This window comes from Microtus oregoni, unplaced genomic scaffold (assembly GCF_018167655.1).
Source record: "Microtus oregoni isolate MIOR12 unplaced genomic scaffold, Mior012 000010F_ref0000083, whole genome shotgun sequence".
NCBI lineage: Eukaryota > Metazoa > Chordata > Mammalia > Rodentia > Cricetidae > Microtus > Microtus oregoni.
In genome coordinates this window covers 7,698,289-7,725,322 of record NW_024543069.1, presented here as the reverse complement: position 1 = coordinate 7,725,322, position 27,034 = coordinate 7,698,289, and the positions used below count along the sequence as shown (strand labels likewise).

Sequence of the window (27,034 nt, the reverse complement as noted above, 5' to 3'; positions counted from 1 at the left end):
AGTAGTCAGCATTGAATAAATGTTATATAATATAACTCAGGAACGCAATTTCGGCTGTCTTCTTCACTAGTCAAAATGTCTGAGGAAAATGGCCTTCTCACTTCTGCTGCCAATGAGGAGGCATTTTGGCTTTCTCCCTCAGGCCCTTCAAACCTCCCTCATGATCTTCTTTTCTGATTTTTATTGAAGCGGTTCTGCTGTGGCCACATCCCCCTTCTATTCAACTTGAATATTTCATCTTCAATTGCGCAAAGCTCAGTTAGACTAAAGCCTGCATTGACTTGACTTCTAGTGTTTCTTTATACCATATTTCTTCTTGAGAACAAATAAATATTTCTCTGAGCATTGAAACACTTGTTTCAAGCTATCATTGTGATGGAGAGTACACCTCCTCCTGAGCAGGAGATCAGTAGCCACAGACTTGGTTCTAGTAGTTGAATGTGGGAAGAAATTTAATGAACTATTTTATCTCTTAGCTGCTCACAGCAAATCATACATTCTGAGCACTCCCTCCTCAAATCTGTGCTATAGGGATCAACATAAAGTGTATGAAAAAGTCCATATATTTTAACTTTTATAAATGTTAGCATTTTTAATTTATAATATTTGACATACAATGATCATGTAATATTAATACAGTAATTATGCACCAACTGGCTCATCTCAGGTAGCCTCATTAAGAAGGGACTCTGGTGTAAATGATTCTGATTGGTGCACTCATAGTGAGGTAATTCACACTTCTGTACTAATAGTGCCTGTAAAAGATTGGACACCATCACTCTCAGAAGTCTTTACAGCAAAAATGAAACAATGAGTAAGACATTTTTTTCTGTTACTCTTGGACTTGAACCCTGGCCTTTGTATTTAGCAAGTTTCATTTTATTTTATTTTATTTATTTATTTATTTATTTTTTGGTTTTTCGAGACAGGGTTTCTCTGTGGCTTTGGAGCCTGTCCTGGAACTAGCTCTGTAGACCAGGCTGGTCTCGAACTCACAGAGATCCACCTGCCTCTGCCTCCCGAGTGCTGGGATTAAAGGCTTGCGCCACCATCGCCCGGCTAGCAAGTTTCATTTTAGTAAACATACTATAAAGTCTTTATTTTCAAGTATTAATATAATTGTTCTCAGTGTCCAAAGACAGATTTAGCAGCTAAATCGTGATACAAATAATGGTTACATTTAAAAACAGAAAAGAAAATATTCTATTCAGGGAGAGAAAAGTCCATATTAATTTTTAGCTTAAAGGAGATTTTGTTTGTAACATGTAAATGTATACTGAGAATCTTACATATATGTATATATACATATATGCATGCAAATATATTTATAGTCACTGGAAAATGGAAGTATAGTATTAATTAAGGAAATACTTCCTAACTATTTAAACTCAGTGATAAAACTTTGATTAACAAATCATTATAGGATTTTAAGTCGTTACTGACAGTGTTACATAAACTAAGGTCATTTGACAGTTTAATCCAGAACAAGTACCACTACAAGATCCTTTCCTCTATTAGCTTAAACGTGAATCCAATATCCAGAAATGACTCAGATCATATTGGAACAAAATTCATCATGTATGTACTGTTCATAATTAATAGTAGAGGTAACAGGGTACAAAATCACTCTATCACTGCCATGCCCCCGTGGATTAAATATGAGTACACACTGCAATCCTATGTCCTTCACTGTATTAATATTGAATTAAATGTTCAGTAAAGATTAGAAATAATTGCTACTTATAAGAGGGAGTGTCATTATTTCTGTGCCTTTTATACACTGTATATAAGGAGAACAGAATCCAAAGAATCTAAGATAATCATGAACTAATTTCCAGATTAGCAGCTAGATAAACAATTGATTTGGAAATGACATAATACAGGTGTTTATCTCCACCAACACATGAAAAATGAAAGAGAAAAAAAAAGACTGTTAGAACTAGCAAGGTAGAAGCGGTCACTGAACTATAATGTGTTGTAGCATTAAATACACATTATCATTTAGTGTAATTGAAAACTGTAGGACTAATTATTTTTTATTCTGAGAACCATGACCACTCTGCCTTTATAGAAGTATGTATTGTTTACAAATAATTTTTCTAATATGCATGTACATATTAGCACTTTGAAAGGCACTGAGTATGTAGAAGTTTGAGAAGACAGGGAAACCTTTTTGCTTTGGAACAAATACTTAGCATGAAAAATTCCGTAGCTTCAGCCTAAGTAGTCAAAATAAGTAAAAATGTTCTTTAGGTATAAAGAACACATCATTTTTTTTTTTGAAATACTGCATTTTCAAAAGTGATTAGCAGACTCAGGTTATTTTGATTTTTTCAAATATTTTTATAATGGGCTTAATAGGAGGCCCTAGTTTATTTATCTGCTTATGAATTAATATTGAAGATGCAGATGATATCACTCCTGGTAGTCTTCAAGAAAACCATACTTCTTTGTAGAAGAATGAGCTAGAAAAGTGAATGGCATTTTACTACAGCAAGAATATGAACAGAAAGCTCTTGGTACAATCTGAAAGGACAAAGGACAAAGTAATGAGAAATGTTCTACTAGAAAATCAGCTTAATTCAAGAAGTCCTTGTTTTTTATTGCTGAACATAGCGGACAATGAGGACTACTGAGAACTCAAGAACAATGGCAATGGGTTTCTGATCCTACTGCACGTACTGGCTTTGTGGGAGCCTAGGCAGTTTGGATGCTCAACTTACTAGACCTGGATGGAGGTGGGGGTTCCTTGGACTTCCCACAGGACAGGGAACCCTGATTGCTTTTCGGGCTGGGGGGGGGGACTTAATTGGGGGAGGGGGAGGGAAATGGGAAGTGGTGGTGGGGAAGAGACAGAAATCTTTAATAAATAAATAAAAAAAGAAAATCAGCTTAAAATTTTTGTGGGATCATGAGATATATATATATATATATAATATTATATATGATATATATAATCGGTTATTGTGGAGAAGATAGACATAAACACAGTGAAGAACTGACCTTTCACCTGCAGTTATGTCCTGCCCATGAGAGATAGCATCAATGAATAGCAACATTTACTGCTTCTTAAAATCTTATTGTGTGCTCATCATTCGTTTAACTCTGATTCCATAGATATTATTTAATTCTCACCAGTAGCTGTGTGATACAGTTCTTAGCTCTAAATTCAATGTGGATGGTGATTACACAGTTATAATTCCATGTCCAAACGTGAATGTTTTCAGGGTGATTTGATAAACACTAAGGGATTATTTTTCTACTGGAGAAAATTTAAATGAACAAAGCAGAGTAAACCCCAGGTAGTTAATTATTTATATTTCACCTGTGGCTGGTATCCTGGGATATATGTTATGATTGATAAAAGTACTGGTATGAATTCATATTTTAAAGGTAAGAAACTGAGTTGCAGGCTTAAATGTGTGATTTGGATAAATTAGGTATTTCCAAGGACACTTGTACTCAGAAATTAGACCAGTTCAGTAACTGAGAGTGGGATCCCATTGAGTATGTAGTTTGAAAAGTATGGTTAAATAAACCTTAGTGAAGTATAAAGAGAGGTGAGAGGTGAGAATAGTTCAAGAAAATTAGCAGATATTCTGGATGGCAACTCGTTGCCAGTTTCAAGTGTACATTGATTCATGATGGTAGCTCAGAAGCAGTTTGGGGTAGAAAGATATTTATTCAAAATTGAGAGGAACATTCTAAGAAGCATGAAATACTCCAGAGGTTTCTACACGGTTCAGACAACACAGTGTGACTTGTTTATGTTTGATTGTAAATTACAGCAGCAATATACAGGAACTAAAATATTAAATTGATAGTTATTAATATATAGCATATATTAGTGTTTACATGTAGGCTTGACTAATACAAATAAGAAGTAGCCGTCTTTTTAAGCCTTATAGATATAATCTTTTTTAAGGCTTGAATATAAAATTTGCATTCTGTTATGCACAGGTATACATATAGCTTAAAGCTGACAACCAATGATTCTTTCTTATGAAACTTTTTGCAACAGATATGACTTGCATGTAAGTCTTGTCATTTCTGCTACTGTTTAGGAATATCTTCTCTTAATGTGCTATTCTCTGGAGCAATAGTTACCAGATCATTGGTGAAATAATCTACAGTTATTTCAGTACTTATGAGTTATTACATAATGTAAATTCATGCACTATAAGATGAAGTATAAAAACACCATGCATAAAAACCATAAAATCCAAATTAATTGTTGAATACATTTTCCTCCCATCAATGAAAACAGAGATACTTTTCAATATGTCTAAAATTTATGACTTGATATTTAGCAGCACCCAATTTATAAGATTAAATATGACTTAAGTCCCATAGATAAGTATTGGCATAAATAAGGAAATTCATTTTGTTCCCCATGGGTGTGAAGCATGAGAGTGGATCTAGAAGACCTTGCAGGAAGGCCAGGGAAATGCCTGTGTGTGTCTCATGTAGGGAGGTTGTGTGCTTTATAAACATCAGGTAACCTCTTCAGTCCATCACTGCCAGGAAGCTAATGGGTGCTCAGCTAAGTTGAAAATTTTCTGATGATTCTATTTGACTTTGAAATGTGTTTTATCCTTAAGGTCTGGGCATTGGGAATATGTTCTATGTGTTTTACGAAGATGGAATCAAAGTGATCCAGCCCACGGAATGTGAGTTTCAGAGACACATCAAGCCCAGTGAAAAGCTCCTTGGATTTCAGGTAAGTCTCTGCAGAGTTCCTTTACTGTCTTAAAAGAACTTCTGTAAATAAAATTATAGTTTGGAAAGACAATGGAGCATGTAGCTATGTAAAACTTCTTAGGGGAGGAAATTCTAAATTTGTGATCCTATTTTGCTATTTTAATACGTGTTTATAAGTAATTTGATAAAGATAAATTTTCAACAATGAACACAACACTCAAGAACTATCTCAGGCTACTTAATTAGAACACCTCCAGCTTTTTAGGGTATCATTTCCTTAACAAAGTAAAAGAAAATAGGATAATTTTTAGAATATATGTATTTTGGATATTTAACATTAAACCTATTTTACCTATCTTCTCTTACACAAATTCAGACATATACTAAACACTCAAAATGTGATCATTTAAAATATGAATATTCTTTCATAATTCTCATTTAAATTCTCATTTAAAGTTGACAAGGCCTTGGCATGTGACTAAAGAAGACATTTAAGTTCGTAGTTGAGAACTTGATTTTTATCTTCATCTAGCCCATCAGAGGCCAGTAATGCTGTTGTATATTGATATATGAAGACAGCAATTCACAGCTGAATGCAAAGCCCACAGATGAAAAGCAAACATATATAATAATAAAATGAGGAACACATAATATTGAATTGAATTAAATAATTTTTTGTTACATGAAGTGTTTTTCTATATTTAAAGATAGAAAATATTGTTATTCCACTGTGTGTGCATATTGTGATATTCTGCAACTTCAAGATTCAAATTGTTAAGTAAGTTCATAGGAAGAGGATACAGAATTAGGTACTATGACAGTGTTTCATTAGGGAAATCTGTCTTCTTGTCTGTCTCCATATTTCCATCTCTCTCTGTATCTCCCTGCCTTCCTCTTCCCTTCCCTCCTTCCCTACTCTTCTCTCTCCCTCGCCTCTTTCTCTTCTTTACTTCCTCTCACTTCCATCCCTTTCTTTCTTCCCTCTCTGTTTATCTACACGTAAATTTGTTGTTTTTTCATTTTACATACCAATCCCAGTTCCTCCTCTTATTCCCTCCACCTTTTCTTCCCACCCCCCATCTACTTCTCAGACAGGATAAGGCACATACTTTGGGGAAGGTACAAGGCCCTCCCTACTATATCTAGGCTGAGCAAGGTATCCATCCAAAGAGATTAGGTTTCCAAAAAGTCAGTACAAGCAGTAGAGATAAATTCTGGTGTCACTGCCTGTAGCCCCATAGTCTACCCCAGCCATACAACTGTCACCCACATTCAGAGGGACTAGTTTGGCCCTGTCCAGCTGGAGTTGGTGAGTTCCCATTAGCTCAGGTAACCTGTTTCAGTGGGTGTCCCCATCATGGTCTTGACCTCTTTGCCCATATTCTCATTCCTCCCACTCTTCGACTGGACTTTGGGTGCTCAGTCCAGTGCTCTGATCCAGGTCTCTGCCTCCGTTTCCATCAGAGATGAGAGCAGGAAAAAAAGATATTTTGATTGAGGGAGCCATTATGGGGCTAGAAAGAAACCCAGAAATAGAGAAATTCCCAGGAATCCACAAAGATGACTACTCCAGCTATGACCCTAAGCAATATAGGAGAAGGTTCCTGAACTGGCCTTGCCCTGTAGTCGGTGATGTTTATTTTAAATGCCAATGTAGAACCTTCATCAATATTATAATATTGAGATAGAATTTTGTCTGTGTTTGGACACTTGAGTTTTGAGTCATGCTCACCATACTGGATGAGGTCAGTCACCTATGTAATCACCTTCTCCTTATCTATGTTGGGATTTGGCCAAGCACTTGAACCTCAAGATATGGTCAGGGAGATATAGTTGATCACTTCTGTTTGTTCTTCCATTAGTGTATGATGAGGTGTGTATTCATGACAAGCTCAAAAACTGCTACACATAAACACAAAGAGCAAAAGTAAAACACTTTAACAAAATGCCCATTGCCTTACACCACTGTGAGTCACTCAGTCTTGTCTAACTTTAAATCAGGGTGCATCTTATTTCTTCCTTACTTTAACATTAATCCCTGCTTTATAATTTCACTACAACAGTGTTTTTCTTTTGTTGTTTGTCAAAAACATTTCTAAGAATAATTTATCACTGCGGTTTTAGGGGATAAATTTAATCTCTAGTGCCTATTAATTCGTGATGATAAGATCTGAGGCACTGTTTCAATGTGCAAAAACATCCTTTCTTTGTAGTAGAGAAATTAAATCTGTCTTATCTGATTTTAGAGGATAACTCTCTTGGATATGAACAGTAGGGGAGAAATCTTTTGGAATAATTTTTTTACTCATGAATAAAGAATAAACATTGATAAGATATTTTTCAAAGTCATTTTCAATGCTAAGATAGTAACAGTTCAGTTCCCGACACAGGGAGTGGATCAGTAAAGGGTAGATAAGGACTGATACACTTCACACCTTCCATCAAATTCTTCAAAAGACACCGTTTGCTTGCTCTACATAAAAATTCAATTTTGGTGCAATGTCAGCTTGCGTTAGGTTTCAGACTTTGGGAGAGCTCTGGCAAGGATGAGTTCAGTGAGCTGTGTTATTCCTTCATCTCTTGACTTGAATTTTGCCCTTTGTTTTGTATCTCTGGTAGGCAGGAATTTTGCTTTGTTTATACCAACTCTACACACGATTTCGTCTTGTCAGGGAGGGTATGGTCTTCAAGTAAATATATTTCTCTTTTGGACTGACGGATTCATACTCAAATTGAAATAAGTTTGGAGAAAACTGTTGACATTCTTTCAGATTACAAACTGTTCATTCATTTGGATTTCAAGGACTGCCAATCCCATCCACCACCCATGAGATGTTTAAAGGTTTTTAATTCAATCACCTTCAGTGCTTACAGATGTAAGTTTCTTTGGATCTAACTGCTCACCTTGACAAAAACCAGCGTATTACTCTGATTGACTACTGGCCCAGTTTTGAGAAAATGGTCCATGTTTAACTATTCTCGAGCATGGACCATAGGTTCTATATATGCATTAAATGTCAATTTTTAAGTGTTCTGAGAAGCAAAACTGAACTTGCAGTCTTTTTTAGCACACTTAACATGAATCTCAAAGATCCTGCACTTTAACCTTTGACTTCCTCATTTGAAGATTATTTTTCCCAGGGAAATTAGTAGGAATAATTTACTAGAATACAGAGAGTATGTAGTAATAGATCCTTAGTGCGATACCAGGATGAGGCAAGATTGACTCATATTAACAAGCAGGAGCAGCCCATGTTTCTCCACAGGAGAAACCAACTCACCAACTCTCCTAGTGACAATTCCAATTTTCCCTTTGTCCTGTTTCTAACTCAATTACTACTTTTCAATATTAGGCACCCAAATACTTGTTTAAACAACAATCCTCTAATGTGGTGTGGACACTTTACTTCCAGGCATTGCTGGTGGGCAGCCCTCTAAATCCAAACTGCAATGCACTCTGGAAAACACATTCAGGACTTTCCTGTGCATAGTGCTGTCTCTGTGGGACATTGTTCAAACAGGGCTTAATTTGCACAACTGTGGAGTGATAAATTTTTATGCTTTTGTTCTTTTATATGTACAGTGACATCATGCAAAATGCAAAGAACTTTCTACAGAGAGAAATAGAAACGCCTTCTAAATACTCCTTCAGAGATTACTCTCTCTGTTTCAAAAGAAATACATTTATGCAGCTGTTTTTTGAAGTGTCAGTTGTATAGAGATCTTCTGGTATTTCTTAAGATTCATGCTGTTGTCACACTCTTGCTCTATGTTTCTGGCGCACATCTATTTGTAAGTTCCCACTAGGATGACTTTGGAGGAGGCTGGGGAGTTAAAGCATGTAGCAGTGTCCTGATAGAAGGCTGCAGCTCTCTTGTGCATTAGGCTCAGCAAGGTTCTAGAAGACAACGTATTAAGGCTTCCTCCAGGAGCTATTTATAAAACCAGTCAGTTGTTTTAATGACTGTCAGCAGAATAATCAGTGTATTCAAAGTTACTTGCATTTCTCACTAGATTTTTTTTTAAAAGGGTAGGGTGATTGAAAAAAGTATTAATACAGATATTATTAAGCATAAAAACACTTGAAATAAAAAGCAGTACAATTCTCAATATAAATAGTTTAAATGTGTTTATTTAAATAATAAAATACAGTATTTATTGTTAATAAATAGAAGTTTATTATTGTTTATTTTTAAGACGTAACAGTTTGTTCCACCATGTCTCCTCATGTCCAGTCTGCATATTATATATTAAATTAGACAATGTTTTCTTTGATACATGCCTTTTGAAATACCACTATTAAATATTTTATGTCAGTATGTTTTTGATAACTGATCATTTTAGTTAAACAATCTTTATTTCATTTTAAAGTATACTGAAAATTCTATCAGATTACAAACATCATCTGAATTTTTCAGGAATGGAAACATAAATCATCAAATTAACAGTTTTAGTCTTTATTTTAACGTGAACCAAAACATTCTGTAGGCAACCAGTCTCTGGGTGGAATCCATAGTTATCTTCCTAAGGGAGTGGGAACCTAGTGGATCCTTAGACTTTTCTTAGACTTAGAAGCAGATCTATTTGTTAATACCTTAAATACCAGCTTTGGATATTAGCCACACCTGTTGACAATAACCTTGAGAAAGAACTCTGATCTGTTATTTGAACTGTTGACAATAACCTTGAAGGAACAGAAGGAAGTTTCATCTCTCTGACCTTTAGTCAAGATAGAATGGACCCATATCTGTGGGCCCTGTCATTGTACATAGTAAAATTTGCTACCGCATTTTCTGCATGCTGGAGGCTGAGGTAGGATGTCTGTTCGAATTTCAAAGCTAAACCTGATCTACATTATATGAATCCAGGATAGCCCAGGCCTACATTGTAAGATTCCAGCTTAAAAACAATATAATCAAGCAATAAGTATTTAAAAAAATGTAAAATTGTTTTTAATCTTGCCCTCTGCCTTACATGTGTAAAGCTCTGGGTTCCATCACTGATGCTAGAAAAAAAAGGTTAATCAGATGCATTGTTCCTCATTAGCATTTTTATGTGGCACAGATTTCTGTGTAAACTACAGTCAGGTTTTAAAATAGAAATGTGTATAATTATGTCTGCAGATAGATTTATAATCTAGTGGAGATAATTCTATTATGACAGGATTTTTTTTTCAGCCAGTAGTAGACTCAAAGAACAAAGCAGCCTGTCTTCTACATCAGGCGCTTCCAGCTAGACAATATGGGAGGGTGGGTGAAACCCATCCGAATGATGGGCACCATCTGCTTCTGACACTGTGCACTGCGGGATCAAAGTGGGGTGCTTGAGTGGTGTTACATGGGCTAACTACAATCAACAGACCGACAAGGAATTCAATCTACACTTCCGTTTTACTGACAATGCGTAGTAGTCTACACATCTAGGAGAATCTTTTTTTCACAACTAAATCAGTAAAAAGAGAAACCTATATAATGCATAACTCAATGCCATCCTGAAAAGGAAGGGCTGAGAAGGGAAGGAGGCCACAGCGCACATTCCGGGTTATTTAACTATTTTTTGTAATAGTCTGTTGCCCTTTTCTTTTATGAATTCATAATGATGAGACATAATTTACTTCAAATGAGATGCAACATTCAAGGTGAATTAAATCCAAATCAAAGTTACTTTAAATGTTTCAAATGACTAGATTTTTCCTTCTAAACTATTTCACAGTTAAGCCGCTGTCAGTTTTTTAAATAATGCCACAGCACTGTTTGATCAGGGAAATGAATAGCCCAAGAAGACTTGAGGCGAAGGGAACACAGCAGTTTAGATCTTGTCTGTGTTTAGAATGGTGTACTGACAAATAACCAAGGGACCACCTTCCAAAGTCAGAAAAATCATACTGTGTGGTATATAGTTAGGGAATCAATGTTTTATTAATCTCTTTAGTCCTAAGAATGCATTGAAAGTTAGTTGGAGTATTTGTGTAAATACAAATAAAACTAGGGTCCACACTGTGTTTGAAGTTTGTATTCTCTCTTTGCAGAATGGTTAAGGTAAACAATATATTTGAAAGGAATATCAGTATTTCAAATTGATGGACTGCTTTTCCTGTGACTATAATCAACTTTCTACCATTTTAAGAATAGGACAGTACGATGTGTGTATGCTATGTTGTAACCGATTTTCATTATTAGTTTTTCTTTGCTAGCCACTTTGCTAAGTGCACTTCAGAAAACAAATTTATTACTACTTTGTGATTAAAAAAACCTTCATTATGTTAAGAAGCAAAATTAAACTGAGTCTTTTAATTCCAGTTGTTCATGCTAGTTCTTAAGTTGTTTGAAAGTGAAGCTCCAGGTCCTACCTAACTCACAGTTATTGACAGTCACCATAATTACTATATCTCAGTGGGGTTTTGGTATTTGTTTTCATTTCAACACATTCTGCCAACTACTCTCTTTTGGTTGTATGGAGTAACTTAAAGTCTTTGGCCAGGAGAGTTAGGTTTTTTATTTATTTATTTATTTATTTATTGAGAAAAAAATTTCCGCCTCCTCCCAGCCTCCCACTCCTCCCCCCACTCCTCCCCCCACTCCTCTCCCCCTCCCCCCACTCCTCTCCCCCTCCCTCTCCAGTCTGAAGAGCAGTCAGGGTTCCCTGCCCTGTGGAAAGTCCAAAGTCCTCCCCCCTCCATCCTGGTCTAGGAAGGAGAACATCCAAACTGGCTAGGCTCCCACAAAGCCAGGACATGAAGTAGAATCAAAACCTAGGGCCATTGTCCTTGGCTTCTCAGCAGCCCTCATTGTCCGCCATATTCAGAGAGTCCGGTTTTATCCCATGCTTTTTCAGTCACAGTCCAGCTGACCTTGGTGAGCTCCAATAGATCAGCCCCACTGTCTCTTCGGGTGGGTGCACCACTTGTGGTCCTGACTTCTTTGCTCATGTTCTTCCTTCTTCTGTTCCTCATTGGGACTTTGGGAGCTCAGTCCAGTGCTCCAGTGTGGGTCTCTGTCTCTATCTCCATCCATCGCCAGATGAAGGTTCTATAGTGATATGCAAAATATTCATCAGTATGGCTATAGGATAGGATCATTTCAGGTTCCCTAGACTTTAAAATGCTAATTAACCCAATTAAAAAATGGGGCACTGATCTGAACAGAGAATTCTCAACAGAAGAAGTTCAAATGGCCAAAAGACACTTAAGGTCATGCTCAACCTCCTTAGCGATCAGAGAAATGCAAAGCAAAACAACTTTGAGATATCATCTTACATCTGTCAGATTGGCTAAAATCAAAAACACCAATGATAGCCTCTGCTGGAGAGGTTGTGGAGGAAGGGATACCCTCATCCATTGCTGGTGGGAATGCAAACTTGTGCAACCACATTGGAAAGCAGTGTTTCGGTTTCTCAGGAAATTCGGGATCAACCTACCCCTGGATCCAGCAATACCACTCTTGGGAATATACCCAAGAGATGCCCAATCATATGACAAGGGCATTTGTTCAACTATGTTCATAGCAGCATTATTTGTAATAGCCAGAACCTGGAAACAACCTAGATGTCCTTCAATGGAAGAATGGATGAAGAAAGTGTGGAACATATACACATTAGAGTACTACTCAGCGGTAAAAAACAATGACTTCTCAAATTTTGCATGCAAATGGATGGAAATAGAAAATAGTATCCTGAGTGAGGTCACCCAGACCCAAAAAGATGAACAAGGGATATACTCACTCATAATTGGGTTCTAGCCATAAATAAAGGTCAGTGAGTCTATAATTTGTTATCTAAAAAGCTAGATAAGAAGGTGAACCCAAAGAAAAACATATAGCTATCCTCCTGGGTAAGGGAAGTAGACAAGATTGCCAGGCAAAAATCGGGATCTTAAGGGTGGGGTGGGAGGTGGGTAAGGGGAGATGGGGAGAGAAAAGTGAGAAGGGTAGGATGGGGAGAACTTGGGGCAACGGGATGATTGGGATAAAAGAAGGTTGGATAGGGGAGCAGGGAAGCAAGTATCTTAATTAAGGGAGCCGTCTTAGGGTTGGCAAGAGACTTGGACCTAGAGGGGCTTCCAGGTGCCCAAGATGAGGTCCCCAGTTAGTTCCTGGGGCAGATGAGGACAGGAGAGTTAGGTTAATCTCTCTCACTCTTTCGAATACAAGCCTGTACAGTAGACACAACATTTCTATCCCTAGGATTCTCAGCCATGTGAGCCCCTGCCTAACCTAGAATTTCAATCTCTTGCAACATCTAGGAGGACTGGAATGCTATCTAATTTGCACTTACTTATAATGTCTCCAGTTTTCTCATTATATTTTATCAGTATTTAATATCTAACTATTATTTATTATTTCAGATATCCATATAGAATTAAATTTTCATAAACATTTTACACTTAGATACAGTTGTGTCATTTAATACCTTTTGCTTTCATGCATGAATTGAAAAAAAGTTGATATAAATTGAATTTCAGTCTTATCAAAATCTATATGAGTAAATGAGAAATGTCCCAGTAAGTTCAATAAGAATAGTCAACGACAGAGAGAAATCTGCATTTGCCACACGTAAAATCACTCAGAAACTCTTAAATGCATGCAGCCAAATCTGTGCAAACAATGGTGGGAAATGAAAACAAAGTTTATGTGAAATATATAGACTAGTGTAACTCCATGAAGTGCAGTCCCCAGAAAAATTCTACCTGACAATAAGAGGTGAGTTATACTGATTACTTGAACAATACAAACACGATTTTGTTTAATCCTCACAATGACTCTGTCTGATGGAAAACATTATTATATGCATTTCGCTAAAGAGGTAATCACGGCTTATGAAAAGTATTTCCCGAGTAATATAAGGGTATTGCTACGTGGTCCACCTGGGTATCATTAGCCTCCAGGCTGATTGTTCAGCTTCCCCTTTCCAGCTTGGCTTCTGCCTGCACACTGCCCTCTGCCTAACTCTAACACTGACAGTAAATTACACAAATATATTCTTATTAGGTTGAAAGTAAGAATTTCTCTAGTATAGTCTTTGTGTTTTTGATGTTCTAAAATCAAAATCATACAATAAGATAGTATTCTAGTGTAGCACCAGTTAAGGAAAAAAACAGTCCCTAAATTGTATGTCCAATACTATTCTGGCCTACACTGACATAATGAAATCTCTAACAGAATGTGTCAAATTCATTGCTTTCCATTTCGCGGGTAGGTGGTACAGCCTTTGGGTTGTAAGCAGTGATTTCAATTAGAGGATGGATGAAAGTACGTTTATCTCAGTTCCTTTTAGTGTTTTAGAAAATCAGTATGGTATTCGCTGAGGCTTAGTTACATTTCAGCGATAGAGCCCTTGCCTAATGTAAGCAAATCGTTGGGTTTTCATCCACAGCAACCAAAGAACAAAAAAACAAAATGTCCTTTGGTTCTAACTTGTTTAGTGGTTTATTTTAAATATAAGTTGTAATCATTGTACAAAGCAGAATTGGAAAAGAAAACATTACAACTATAGTATTTATAAATTGTTCAGGCAGATTATATACATATGTACACAGAGTTTTATATGCACATATATCTAAAAACTGTAAGAGATTATAATACAGAATTAAATATTCTGAAAAAAAATATTCTGATGCAATTTCTAAATGATGATTATTTTATAACATTTATGAGAAATTGAAAAAAGTCACCCAACAAAAAAGTTTGTAACCTAACACATGATTTTCCAAGTATAAATAGAATATTGTATTTACATCAGTGGAATCAAATTTTGATCACATTGGTTATTGTTTTTTTTTTAATTTAACACACATTTTTTAAAATAGGAAATTGTGACAAAGGAGCTCATTCTAACATTTCTTGTTTGCTTTTGGTTAGTCAGTTGTTTGGCCAAATGATATCCTCCAGATAATCCAATAATGTTCACTGAAGCCTGCACTAGTCAAGCCTGCAGGAGGCTCTAAACAGCTGTTTGAAACTCTAGGTTATTTTTAGCTCAGTAACTGATGGTGGTCTCAGAGACAGCAGTGCAGAGACCACATTATGGTTAGTACTGCTGTAGAATTGGAGTTCCAAGACAGTGACTGAAAAGATGGTACAAAGAAGGTTAATACTTGATCCATTTATTATCTACCATGAGTAAGATAACACATATTTATGCCCCAAATTCTTTGCCTCATTATCATATTTAGTAAATGTGTCAAAGGCTAATCTTTTTATTTGGGTACAATAGGATATGGCTTTGTCAAACTGTTGGACACGAATATAAACTCTGAGGAAGTCTAGGCAAGAAAATCCCTAGGACACATTGTGATAGACGGGTTCACATGCAGAAAAAAGAACTACAGCAACCAAATCTACATTGAAAACACATTGATTAAGAAAATGGGTGGTGTGATTTTAAGAGCTGAGGAAAATTATTGTTTCTGTTTGCTTTTTAATAAATCTACTGAGAGTAAAAAAACTTATTGAAGATAACATAAATTGGGTTATATGTTTTGAGGATGTCTGTATAGTTAATGTTTGTATATAGAGAGGTTTATCTAGTTTTAAACACTGGGTTTGATTAACTGCTGGCTTTAGGGATACATCCGTCCAGCTGTCTGCTGTTTAGTATTTGAATGCTCTTTGTAATAAAAGGATTTTAGTAAAATTATTGGGCTCAGCTAATACAATCAGTTTATACAACATATGTGCTAAGAAGGAGTGGTTAGTGCATAATGGAACACAGTGGTCCCATGTCTTTATTCTGTGATGTGCAGAGCCTGCAGCATTAAGGAACAGGGACCACAGCGACTCATAAATTGTCAGCAGTGAGAAGAGCAGGTTTCCCAATTCCCCTTCTCCTTCTTGCCAGCGGAGGGATTTCTCGGAGCTAGGGAAGCTGCTTGATGGAAAAGCACAAAAATGAGATGAGACAAAGCTGCTCAATCCAGTCTCTGTTCTCCAGCTACTGACAAGCAACAAGAGCACAGTGCAGCAGCTTGCAAGCCCTCAACCTAAGTGCTTATGTGTACCTGCTAATTAGAATGTCAGACCCTGGCCCCTTGGTTCCAACAACTTTTCATTTATTCCCTGTCTACAGCATACTCCGGGATGAACCCATGCTGCTGCTTAATGCAGCGTCCAAGATAATTTGTGTACATTATAGGACATCTCATGTACCACTAATGGTGGTGGGTCATAATACTAATGCCATCTTCTCACTCACAGCTGTGTAGATTGAATAAAACAGTGTTTATCTGGACCATTCATACCACCAGATAACCTCTCCTTATAGCTGAGAGAACCTGGCATGACTTGTAATTAGTCTCAGCACGCTCGAATCCCTTTCTATTGCCTATGTCAGCCTTCACATATTACAGCTCAAATTTTCCTAATTGTCGGGCTCTTTTAATGCAAACTCTTCTTACATATGTATGTGTGTGTTTAGAAATGACTTTAATTCTCATTTTTTTTCTCTTCCTTTGCACCTAATACTTTATGGAACTGGTACCTTAATTCTTTCTTTCTTTTCTTTTTTTCTTTTCTTTCTTTCTTTCTTTCTGTCTTTCTTTTTCTTTCTTCTTTCATTCTTTCCTTTTATTTTTTTGAGTTTCCCAAACATCAACCAAACTTTATTTTGTCTTTTACTCTACTTGCCCATCTACCCATCTATGCCCACATAGGCAAATAATTCACCTTTTCTTGGTTTGAGTTTTGATTCAAGCATTCACCACTTTATTCCTTTTTATGTTTAATATTTGTCCTGTGCTATTATACTTCACAGTTTTTCTGGAGACAGTTAAATCAAGGAGGTCTGGAAGATGATAACCACAAATTGCAGTCTGGCATCATCTGATCATAGTGGTCCTCAGTGTGAATGAACATGTAGCATAGAGGAAATGGATCAAGGAAACCAGACTTGAGCTCTGCCTTCCCACAATTAGCCAAAAATAAAGCCACCAGGATCAAAGAGAATTTAACTAAGAATTAACCTTATAAAGAGGGTATGAAGTCAGATAGCAGCAAAATGTTCTTCATTGACAAGATTTTTAGGCTCTGCAGCCCAAGTACTCATGGGTCACTGTATCAGAAAGGCAGCCATTTTTTCTCTTAAATAAATGGGTCCGTGTGGCTCTGTCTCGGGACACTTTATTTACAAAAAATGGAATCCTATGCATGCTTTACACATTATTCAATTATGTCCTCTATTTTATTTTATTCTCCAATAGATATACAAAACAGCTTTAACTCCTGGATACTAGTGACATAGACAGTAGACTGAATATGCTTATGGGCCCCTGATTTTCTGGCCATATGTCTTAGTAATGAAAGAATACAAGTGTTTGAAACATCACAAAGGGATTTGAAAACACAATACTTTGATGAAGCATGCTCCCATAATTATGCTTTATTTACAAGTAAAGCTCTGTGCCATATCTGGTGTAGAGTAGCTACTCAGTGCTGTCCACGGACTGAAAGCTAGTGGTTGGTATGAGCCTGGTGATCAAGTTCTGTAATCCTAGCTACGTAGGAGCTTTAGGCAGAAAATTGAAAGTTCATGGCCTCTCTGGCTAAAGAACTAAAATTCATTATTTTCTTTCCTAAAGGTTCGTTTTATTTTGATGAATGTGTTTATGTGTGTGCTCAGGATGTATGCCCAGGTGAGTGACATGTGTAAGAGCCTCTGGAGCTGGAGAGAAACCATGCTCTGGATCACCCTGTATAGTCACTGACAATATGTGGAAAATATTTACCATCTTCACGGATGGATCTCCCCACTTTCAAATCTGAGATCCTAAGTTCTCTGTTGGTTTTGAAAGACTGCCCTTTACTGAAGGTAACACAGGGGAACTAGCTTTACGTCTGATTGCCTGGGGCAGAAGGTGAAGCCTAGGAGATGTGGAGGCCCTTGTGTTCACAGATAAGCACTAGGTGAGCCACAAATGTTAAACACACAGGGTTTCTCTTCAAAGAGAGAGAGGTATAACTGATTTTCACCTAGAAGGCTTGGGGCAGACAGGAATAACAAATAGCCTGGTAACTTTTGTGCTATCTGTGTGGCCAGAATACACTGACTTCGCCAGCCCCTTACCCTAAGCTTGTTTGTCTCAATCAATCTCTAGTTCTCTCTTCCCACAGATCCCCACCATTAGCTTGCTTGAGTCTTTTTTTTTCAGTTAACCTATAGATTTTCTCATTATGGAATATGTGTATTTTATGAAGAGTATCAATGTAGTCATGTCTTAAGCTTGGTTATGCACATGGCATTGAATTAGTTATTACTAGGAAATCTTTTTACCAATTTATTTGTGCCTTTAAAAGCCTAAAATAAACAGTGGGTCTCAGCCTTTCACTTTGAACCAGCACTGGCTACAGAGTCCTGCTGAAGCAACCTATCTTATCTCCAGTGGATCGTTTTCTGCTGGCGTTGGTGGTTGCAGAAAGCCCTCAATCAGGAAAAGGAAGTATGACTCTAGAATATTCTCAAAAGATCTGAATAAAGTAAGATTCATGTTTGGAGTGGAGAAGCAGATAGATACAGTTAAGTTGTTCATAGTTTGTTGTATATCTTTTCGGAGGAAATGCACTGTAAACATTACTGAAAGCAGGGAACTGTGGGTAGGTATCCTAAGATCAGAGAGAGAGGAATGAAAGACTCTGGGGCTCTAGACATGCCTCTCAATCAGTAAAGTTCTTGATATAACCATGACTCCCTAGGTTCCATCTTAAGCACCACATAGTAAGCACAGTGGCTCACAGATGTACATACTGGCAGGAGGTAGAGGCAGGAAGAATAGGAGTTCAAAGCCACCATTGGCTACATACAGAGTTGCAGGTCAGCTTAGGATATAAGAGATCTTGTCTTTAAAAAAAAATGAAAGGAGATAACGAAAGAAGGAAGTACAAAGGAAGACAGATAATTAGCAGAAACTCATTGAGTGATGGAATCATGGAAGTATTTAATGCAAATGAAAGAATGAAAGTGTCTTTCCCAAGGGCAGTAATGCAAGATCTGCTGAAGGCAGGAATATGCAGAATAAGAGGGAAGATGGTAAAGTAGACATTTGAGGCCAAATTGTTGTAATGGATAAACAGTATAAAAATACAATGATGAATTGCCAAGTTAAAACAAGTGGATATGATTTCCACTTTGACTTACTAAGGTTCCACATAGGAGGTACCAACAATGCTATTAAACTCCAAAATTAAATCCTCTACCATAGCCAGCATAAATCTTCTAGACCTTTAATGTTTTGGGGTAACATAATAGATATACATGAAATACAGGATTTAATATGAAAATGACCCAACCAGAATAAGTTCTAAGTTTTCACTAGAATTATATTTTTTCCTGACTCTTATCCTATTAGCATATGTTATTTTAATTGCTGTTTTTATTGTTGTTATTGTTGTCTTTTCCCATTAAATGTTCAATACATGTGAATAATATTTCTCTATAATTGTCCCTCACAAATATAGGTATTAATATGTTTAATCTGAAAAAGAGAAGTGCTGTCATTAAATGGAACCTAGCAGGCTTTAATCAGAAATAATGGCATAAGCAAAATAAAGCGAATTCAAAGTGTCTATGAGGAAGTTCCTAATGGCCTTTTAAAAATGATTACAAGTCTGGCCAGGGATGCCTTTGGGGAATGGCATACAAATAGAAAACAATCTTCAAGTAGAGCAATTTAGTTTACTGTTGAATCACTTGGAAGCAACAACTGTGGAAATTGTTCCTGGTCTGGCGGTTGCTGGGCTGCCAGCTCTGTGTTAGGTCATTCACAATGTATTCCTTCTGCAGATTTAGTGGGGCGATTTAACACAAGGGCAAAACATCTGTAAACAATTCCCTATATTCAGGGCCTTTCCTCAGTCATCAACCTCAAGTCCATCCTCCTTCCCAGCTCTTCATACCTTCATAAATACTCTATCTGCTGTTTATCTCTCAAGAAAACTAGGCTCTTGTCAGTGGCATTCAGTGTGGTTCTGAAGAAAAGCTACCCAGGGCTTTCATCTGAACTGACGAGTGGAATTTCAAAACTAAACTGTTTTAAACAGGTTCTGCCTCCAGGTTTGCGTGCCCTCTTTAACCTGCCATGGCTCTCTCTATAGCCCCACTGCTAAACAACCATTGAGCTGCAAGCTATTAAATAATGTTCTTTTCCTAACCCAGAACTACCTGTATCATTCAAACTGACTGCGGGGATTGCAGGTTATTTACAGTTTGTTCTCTGAACAAAGGAATGCCTCGAAGAACAGGACGCTGGCATGTTTGTGAACATGACAAACTGAACAGATTGGAGATGGTGGGTGCTCTGTGTCTGCCTTGAGTTACACCTGATGTCACAAAATGTAACCGGCAGACCAGGAATACCTCATTATCAAGTGCTCTGATATTTTCACGATAATGCAAATTTTAAGACAAACATGAAAACTACCTGCAATGGCTGTGCTACCTGACCTATATTGTATTATTGGATATTTAATATAATTCATGCCTGATGGCACTACTATAATTGGTTTTGCTGAATCCTCTTAAACAAGGATGTTAAATGGAACATCCAAGGAACACTATTTTATATGATTTAGGGAAGAAAGCAGGTGTGCTAAATTCATCTGGGATTGGATAGTGTGTGTTAGAGTGTACAAAAGTATACAAATAAAGCAAAGCCTATGTAGACAGAGACTATACTTTCATTTCCCTGCTGCCCAGACCCAAATAATCACGCAGAAACCACATTAATTACAACACTGTTTGGCCAATGGCTCAGGCGTATTTCAAGCTAGCTCTTACATATTAAATTAACCCATTCCTATTATTCTATATATCCCTGGCCATAACGTTACATCATTTTCTATATGTCTTGTTTCATCAACAGCTGTTTGGCATCTGACCTGACTCTGCCTTCTTTTTCTTTGAATCTTTACTTGGATTTCCAGCCTGGCTTTACTCTGCTATGTCATTGACTGAAACAGCTTTATTCATCAGCAAATACAGCAACATATATACAGTAGGACATCCCATATCAAGTCCACCTTAGTTAGCAATTATCAGTCCTAAGTAAAAACCCAGGTAAATCTCTGCAAAGATCATTCATCAGCATTTTGTGCATTTGTGTATACTCAGAACTGGTGTGTGATAAGGCAACTGTTCGCATTTTATCTTGTTGGCTTGATGCTTTTTTGGTTTGTGGGTCTCCTAACATTGGGTGTGGGTTAATATCTGATGCTTTTACTTGCTCTTGGGATTCTTTTCCTATTTTTGGGTAGCCTTGTCCAATCTCTATTTGATGGCTTTTGCTATCACCTTTTAGAGGCCTACTCTTTTCTGAAGAGGATAAAGAAGAGGAGAGGATCTAAGGGAGAGGGGAGGTGTGGGGAGCTAGGAGGAGTGAAGTGAGGGCAGCCAGTGATTGGGAAGTATTGTTTGAGAAAAAAATAATATAAAGAAAGTGAATGTATTTTTGCATCATGTTTGCTCTGTTAAAGACAATTGAAACTGAGAGATCCTGGGAGAAAATTAAATTTATTATGTTTTTGTTAAACTGTTGAGTTCATAAACATGTGGTTAAGGATGAAAAGTGTTTGCATTTTCCAAGTAAAATCAGTAACTGGGTATCATGTCCCAAGGGTACCCCCATTACCCTCACAAAAATGCAAGCCCATTGACTTTGTCCAAAGCAGAGTGGAGTCTCAACTCAGTTTGGACAATAGAAGGAATTTGGTAGTTAGATAAAAGCCAACATCCCTCAAGAATTCTGAAATCTCCTTGCCTCTAACAGAGGGACATATTGCTCTATTGCCATATACCTGAGACAACTTTCAGCATATCAAAGTCCATGGTATTCTCCATGCTCCTTCAGCCCTTAATTATGCATATAGATTATTGCAGTTCACAGGCTTCCTTCATCCCAGACACCCTTCGTTCATTCTCTGTATAATGGCAAGGTTTTTCCCAAACCTTGGCTATTCTCACTACTTTCTTTCTTGTTATTTCTATGATTCATACTCCCTAGGCTTGGCTATGTCTAATCGGATTCCTTTTCTCTGTTCTGGAGTCTTTTGCATGCCTCTGGATATTTCGTCTCTCTTATCGACAATAAAACCTTCTCCATAATAATGAGAAATCATCTCAGTCGTTTCTTTTCTGTCTCCTCCACTTAATCTGGGGATCTGAAATCTTCTTTGCATTCTTTTCTATATGAAATGAACTTACATTTGCCCTGCATTCCACTGACTCGCCCTTTTTATTTGAACAGTTAACACTTAATGTTTAGTGTACTAAATCACTAAACTTTAATTTTACTCAGGATACTGCCATTACCATGTTATAATATTGGATGCAAACTTTTTTTTCTGTTTCTTAAAATAAAGGATGAAGTCTGTCCCAAAGATGAAGAGGACGAAGTGCAGAGATGTGTGTGGGCTTCTGCTGTTAATGTCAAAGACAAGTTCATTTATGTTGCTCAGCCAACTTTGGATAGAATCTTGATTGTTGATGTGCAGTCCCAAAAAGTTGTTCAGGTATGATTGATGGATACTTTTGAAAATGAGATTTAAATGATATATTTGCATTAGTCCTAGAGTCTCTACCATCTAACTTGCTGACATTTGGTTATTACAAATTTCTTTCATTACTTGGATAACTAAAAACTATTTATGGCTTCTGAGAGTTTTTTCTAACTATTCTCTTTGCATCTAGTGAATTAAGAGAAAATTTTTCAAAGATCGTTTTATTTTATAATATTTCAATTTTGGACTCATATAATATTAATATGACTAATTGCCTTTTTATTAAACAATAAAAAAATCATGTTTGGTAGCCAATTGAGATTTCCCTAGTTGTTTGTTACCTTAACAAAAGTTGACACAGTAGTAAAATTTACAAGTTAGTAAAAAACATTAGCTTTCTGTAAATAATAAAACAGAACCATATGTCAATGATACAGAAGCCAACCTTTAATAGATATTGCCATGAGGATGAATTCATAACATATTTCATTCATGTTTCCATATGAACCACCATGAGTGAGCTCTTATTCTTTCCAACACTATGCTGTGAGGCAATTGCTTAAATTCAAATGCAAAATAACACACAAAAAGTATTGTATCTTGGAAATCTGTCTCCAAATTTATACATGGGCCAGTAAGATCTTTGGCCTCAGAAAAAAAATAAAAAGCTTAAGCTAGCATTATGAGAGATGTATAACTTTTAAATGAAAATAATCACTATTTGCGTTTTAAAGTTATATTGAAGCTAAGATAAATTCATTCAGGTAAAGCATTTACAGTAAACCCTGGCATATAAAGAGCCACATTTATCTATTACCTATCTACTATCTAAGTGTCTTAGAGACAATGGAGCCAAACCACCCCTTACATGTACAGATAAGTTTCATAGTCAATATCGCTCTGAAATTAACCCACACATTTTGATTTCTAGCTAAAAGAATAAAAATTGCTATGAAGTACAAAAAATAGTAATTGTGTTATTAACCCTTTCACATGAATTCATCCGCCCATCCGGCCAGCCAGTCAATCATTCATCTATTCATGTTATATTCATGGATTGGTTGCTATTGCAAGATGTATTAACTTAAATAAATGAATGGAATTGGTTCTAATTCAAGGCTCTGGTGCCTGCCATAATCTGTGTTCCTGGCTGACATTGAGTTCTAATGATTCAGATTCTGATGTGAGAATGGATCGTGAAATATTGACTAAAATTATGAACAGGGTCTAAAAATTCCAGGCTCACATATTTATCATGGTTATCCAATTAAATGTCCCCTTACCTATTGTGAGAACAAATAGTTTGTATGTTAGAGTTCACTTGCATATGATTTGGATGGTGTTGAATTTTGACAAGAGTAGTTTTATTTTGATTTACTCTGAAATAGGCCAGTGTAAATTAGGAGCATTTGGTCTGAAATGATCAGGATTCTTTGCCAGAATTTTAAAATTAGATGCATGATCTGAGACTAATCAAGTTGGTCTTTAAATTCAATTTTAAATAGGGGCTGACACTTACTGAATATATATTTCCTACTAGATATTCGAAAGTGGGAAAAGCCAACATCACTTATTATTTATATAATTTCGCCTTCAGACAATGATGTCAAATTAAAAATTAGTAGAAGTTATGGATAATAAAATGGCCAAATGCTATGCAATGATCACATGAATTATTATTTTCTAAGTCCCTGTTATAGTTATAAAATGCAAGGAAATTTTAAGAATTCATGAAATTCTAAAACAGAGAAAGTAGATTCTGACAGAACTATGTGGAGGGTTTTCAGCCTCAAGTTGAACACCTAGATTAGAAAATTGCGTGTGGGTACAAATGAATTCTCCTTATGAGTAGGTTGTTGAAGTACTAATATCATTATTACTCCTTCATAATAATCCTACCATATATATAATTGCATATATTTTGTCACCATTTTTATTGCCATAGTTTGGACATGGATGGAAATGAAAAGTATGTATTATTTTATTTTGGCTCCTAGGTCTGGTAATTACTACTGCAGAAGAGTTCTAATTTCATGTAGATTGTGTTTGCATTATTATTTTACTGTAAGGAACTGACTAGAATTAATTATTTGTAATTATGGAGTGTATATTTGTATATTCACCAGTGTAAAATCAAGTATAATCTCAAAATCTTCAATCAAGGCATTTTGTGGTCTTCTGTAGGCATAGACTTGCAGAGACTTTGTCAGTGTACATGCATATTCCTAACTGGTATTTGGTTATTTGTTCACATACAGAAATTGTCTAGAATGATGCTAAACTTCAGGTAAAGGGCTCTGATGTGCCTAGAGTCAAACTATTTCCAGCTATGAATCATAGTGTGCTCAGTGTTAGCAAATGAGTAATATATCTTAATTAACTTAATTTCAAACACACACACACACACAACACACCCGACACACACAGATTTGATTAAATAGCTAATATATTGCAGCCAGAACCATTAGAATCTCGTCTTCTAATTCCTCTAAAGCAATAAGAACAATTTCAATATTCAGTACTTGAATGTTAGTGATAATGTGACAGTAATTTTTACAAATAATTAAAATCAGTAATATTTGTATGTATCAGTCTATGTTCTAACCATTTAAAATTAATGAGCAATTAAAGCATATTCAAATTATTTATAATAACTATTATTATAAATAATAACACTAGCTATATATTTCTTATATTTAGTTTTTTGTACATGGTATATTGAATTACAAATATATTTATGTGTTTATATATATTTGGTCGTATATACAAATGCATTTTATATGCAAGTATTTGTACATAATTATAAATATACAAGCCTGCACGCAATATACAAGGTTAAATATAAAAAGCATATTTAATTTGTTGTTTTTAAGGTTATGTGCATGTTTAATTTTAGTAAGCAAAATGTGGAAACATACTGTTAAACATTTTATAACAGCATGTTTTTGCATTCTTGGTTAATTTCTATGAGAAAAATAAATTTCTAACTAGCACTATAATGAATATGTTAGTAAAATTACAAAGGCATTTCTATGGTGATATTATTTCTCACAATTCTACATTAATGTGAGATTTCTAAACTGAGAACAACTACTTTCAGATGTTAAATTTTTGCATTATAATCAAGGTTGAAATTAAAAATTTGCTCAGGTTGAAATAAACACTAAAACAATTCTAAATAACATTTTAAATAAGGGTAACAGAACTTTAAGCAAAATTAAAAACAACAACAACAAAAGCAGTTCTGAAGTAAAAATAGTACGGGCATAATATCCCACATCAAGGCAAAGCCAATTTGGAAAAGCTGGTGAAACACTGAGTGAAGGAAGTGAACAAATCTGAGGGCTTCTCCCAGAGGAACACATGACAGGCAAGTGAAGCCCCATTCCTGATGACTGAGTAAGAGAAAACAAATCTTTGGGTACTATTCCATTTGGCTGGAAAAAAAAAATAGAAGCCACACCCAATTTTGGTTCTTTGTTTTTCAGATATATATTTTATCATAAAAATGAACTAAAATTTAGATTGGAAGTGAAATTGCTTATATTAAGAATGATTTCATGTGCTAATGAGAAAAGACTGGGTATTCCTGTGACATCCTAAAATTTAACCGTCAACATGATAGTCTTTCTGTTTAAGGTGAATTGTAATAACATTTAGACATGCATGAGTCAAGACCCTTGCTGCCAAGTCGAAGTTTGATCCCCAGAACCCACTAGTAGAGGTTACTTCACAAGTTATTCCTCCTACTTCCACACGAGAGACACAGCATGCATGTATCCACACACAAACACACACAGTAAATAAGAGGTTTTATAATTTCTACAAATTATTGTTTGGAATTGGGAAGCATAACATTTTTGGAAATACTCTTCCTGAACTTAAAAAAGTGAAATGGTTGAGGGAATGAAGAGGAAGTAAAAATAAATGAAGGATACATAAATATAACTTCAAGGACCCAAGAGACACCACTCTTTTAATAGACATATTGACAGTGAAAATTCCAAAGGCAAAAGAAGCAGAAATGAGAAATGTAGTGTTAGAACACTTTGGAAAATATTGGGCCAAAATTTTTTATGTCAATGAAAACCACCAGACAAATACCCGCGAGCTCATTTATCTTTAAGGAAGAGTTAAAAGTAGCTAACACCATGATGCCTTATGAAATTCAGAATGGTTCTTAGAAGCAGTAAGAGAAATACAGACAAAGGTTCCCCAACTGGTCAGTTAGTAAATATCTCTAGAACCTGCAGAAAATTTCTATACAAAAATTAGGTAAATAGACTTTACCGAGTACAAGAATTTGAATGTACATTTTCTTATAGAATATATGTAAGAAGCCAGTAAGCAGAAAAAAAGGATTGCTTCTTATTATGAAGCTGTAAACAAACGAAAATGAAGTCAACAAGGAGATTTAATTCATACTTATTAAACCGAGCAGAATATGTTGACAAGAATATCCAGAAACGGGAACTTTTGCACAGTGTTAGTAGGGACATACACAGAGGAGCAAACAGAGAATATAGTACCATGACTTGTCAAAATTTAAATGACCATCACTATTTAACAAAGAAATGGTGTGTGTGTATATGTCTACACAGTGCTGAAAGTGAGACAAGGATTCAGTACTGATGGCCTTCAATCAATGGATGCACAAAGAAAATGTGGCATATTATATAATGGAGTATTTATTCATTCATTGAAAAGTGATATTCTGTTTCTGCCTAGCAAGGCTGGAATTGTAAGCAACTGACACCCACCCAGCAACTATGAGGTTTGGGGAGTCCCAACTCTAACTTCTTTGTTTGTATAACAGAGAATTTAATTGCTTAATTACTGAGTCACCTCCCTGTCCA

The 27,034-nt window shown here is 36.0% G+C and overlaps 1 protein-coding gene across 1 annotated transcript in view; it reads left to right on the top strand.

The window, feature by feature from the left end:
* Nucleotides 1-27,034, top strand: part of Fstl5 (follistatin like 5) — a 410,609-nt gene that overhangs the window by 338,113 nt on the left and 45,462 nt on the right. The window contains exons 12-13 of the mRNA XM_041659533.1: nt 4,602-4,720; nt 22,041-22,190. Of these exons, the coding sequence (XP_041515467.1) occupies nt 4,602-4,720; nt 22,041-22,190 (269 nt within the window). The remainder of the gene's footprint in view (nt 1-4,601; nt 4,721-22,040; nt 22,191-27,034) is intronic.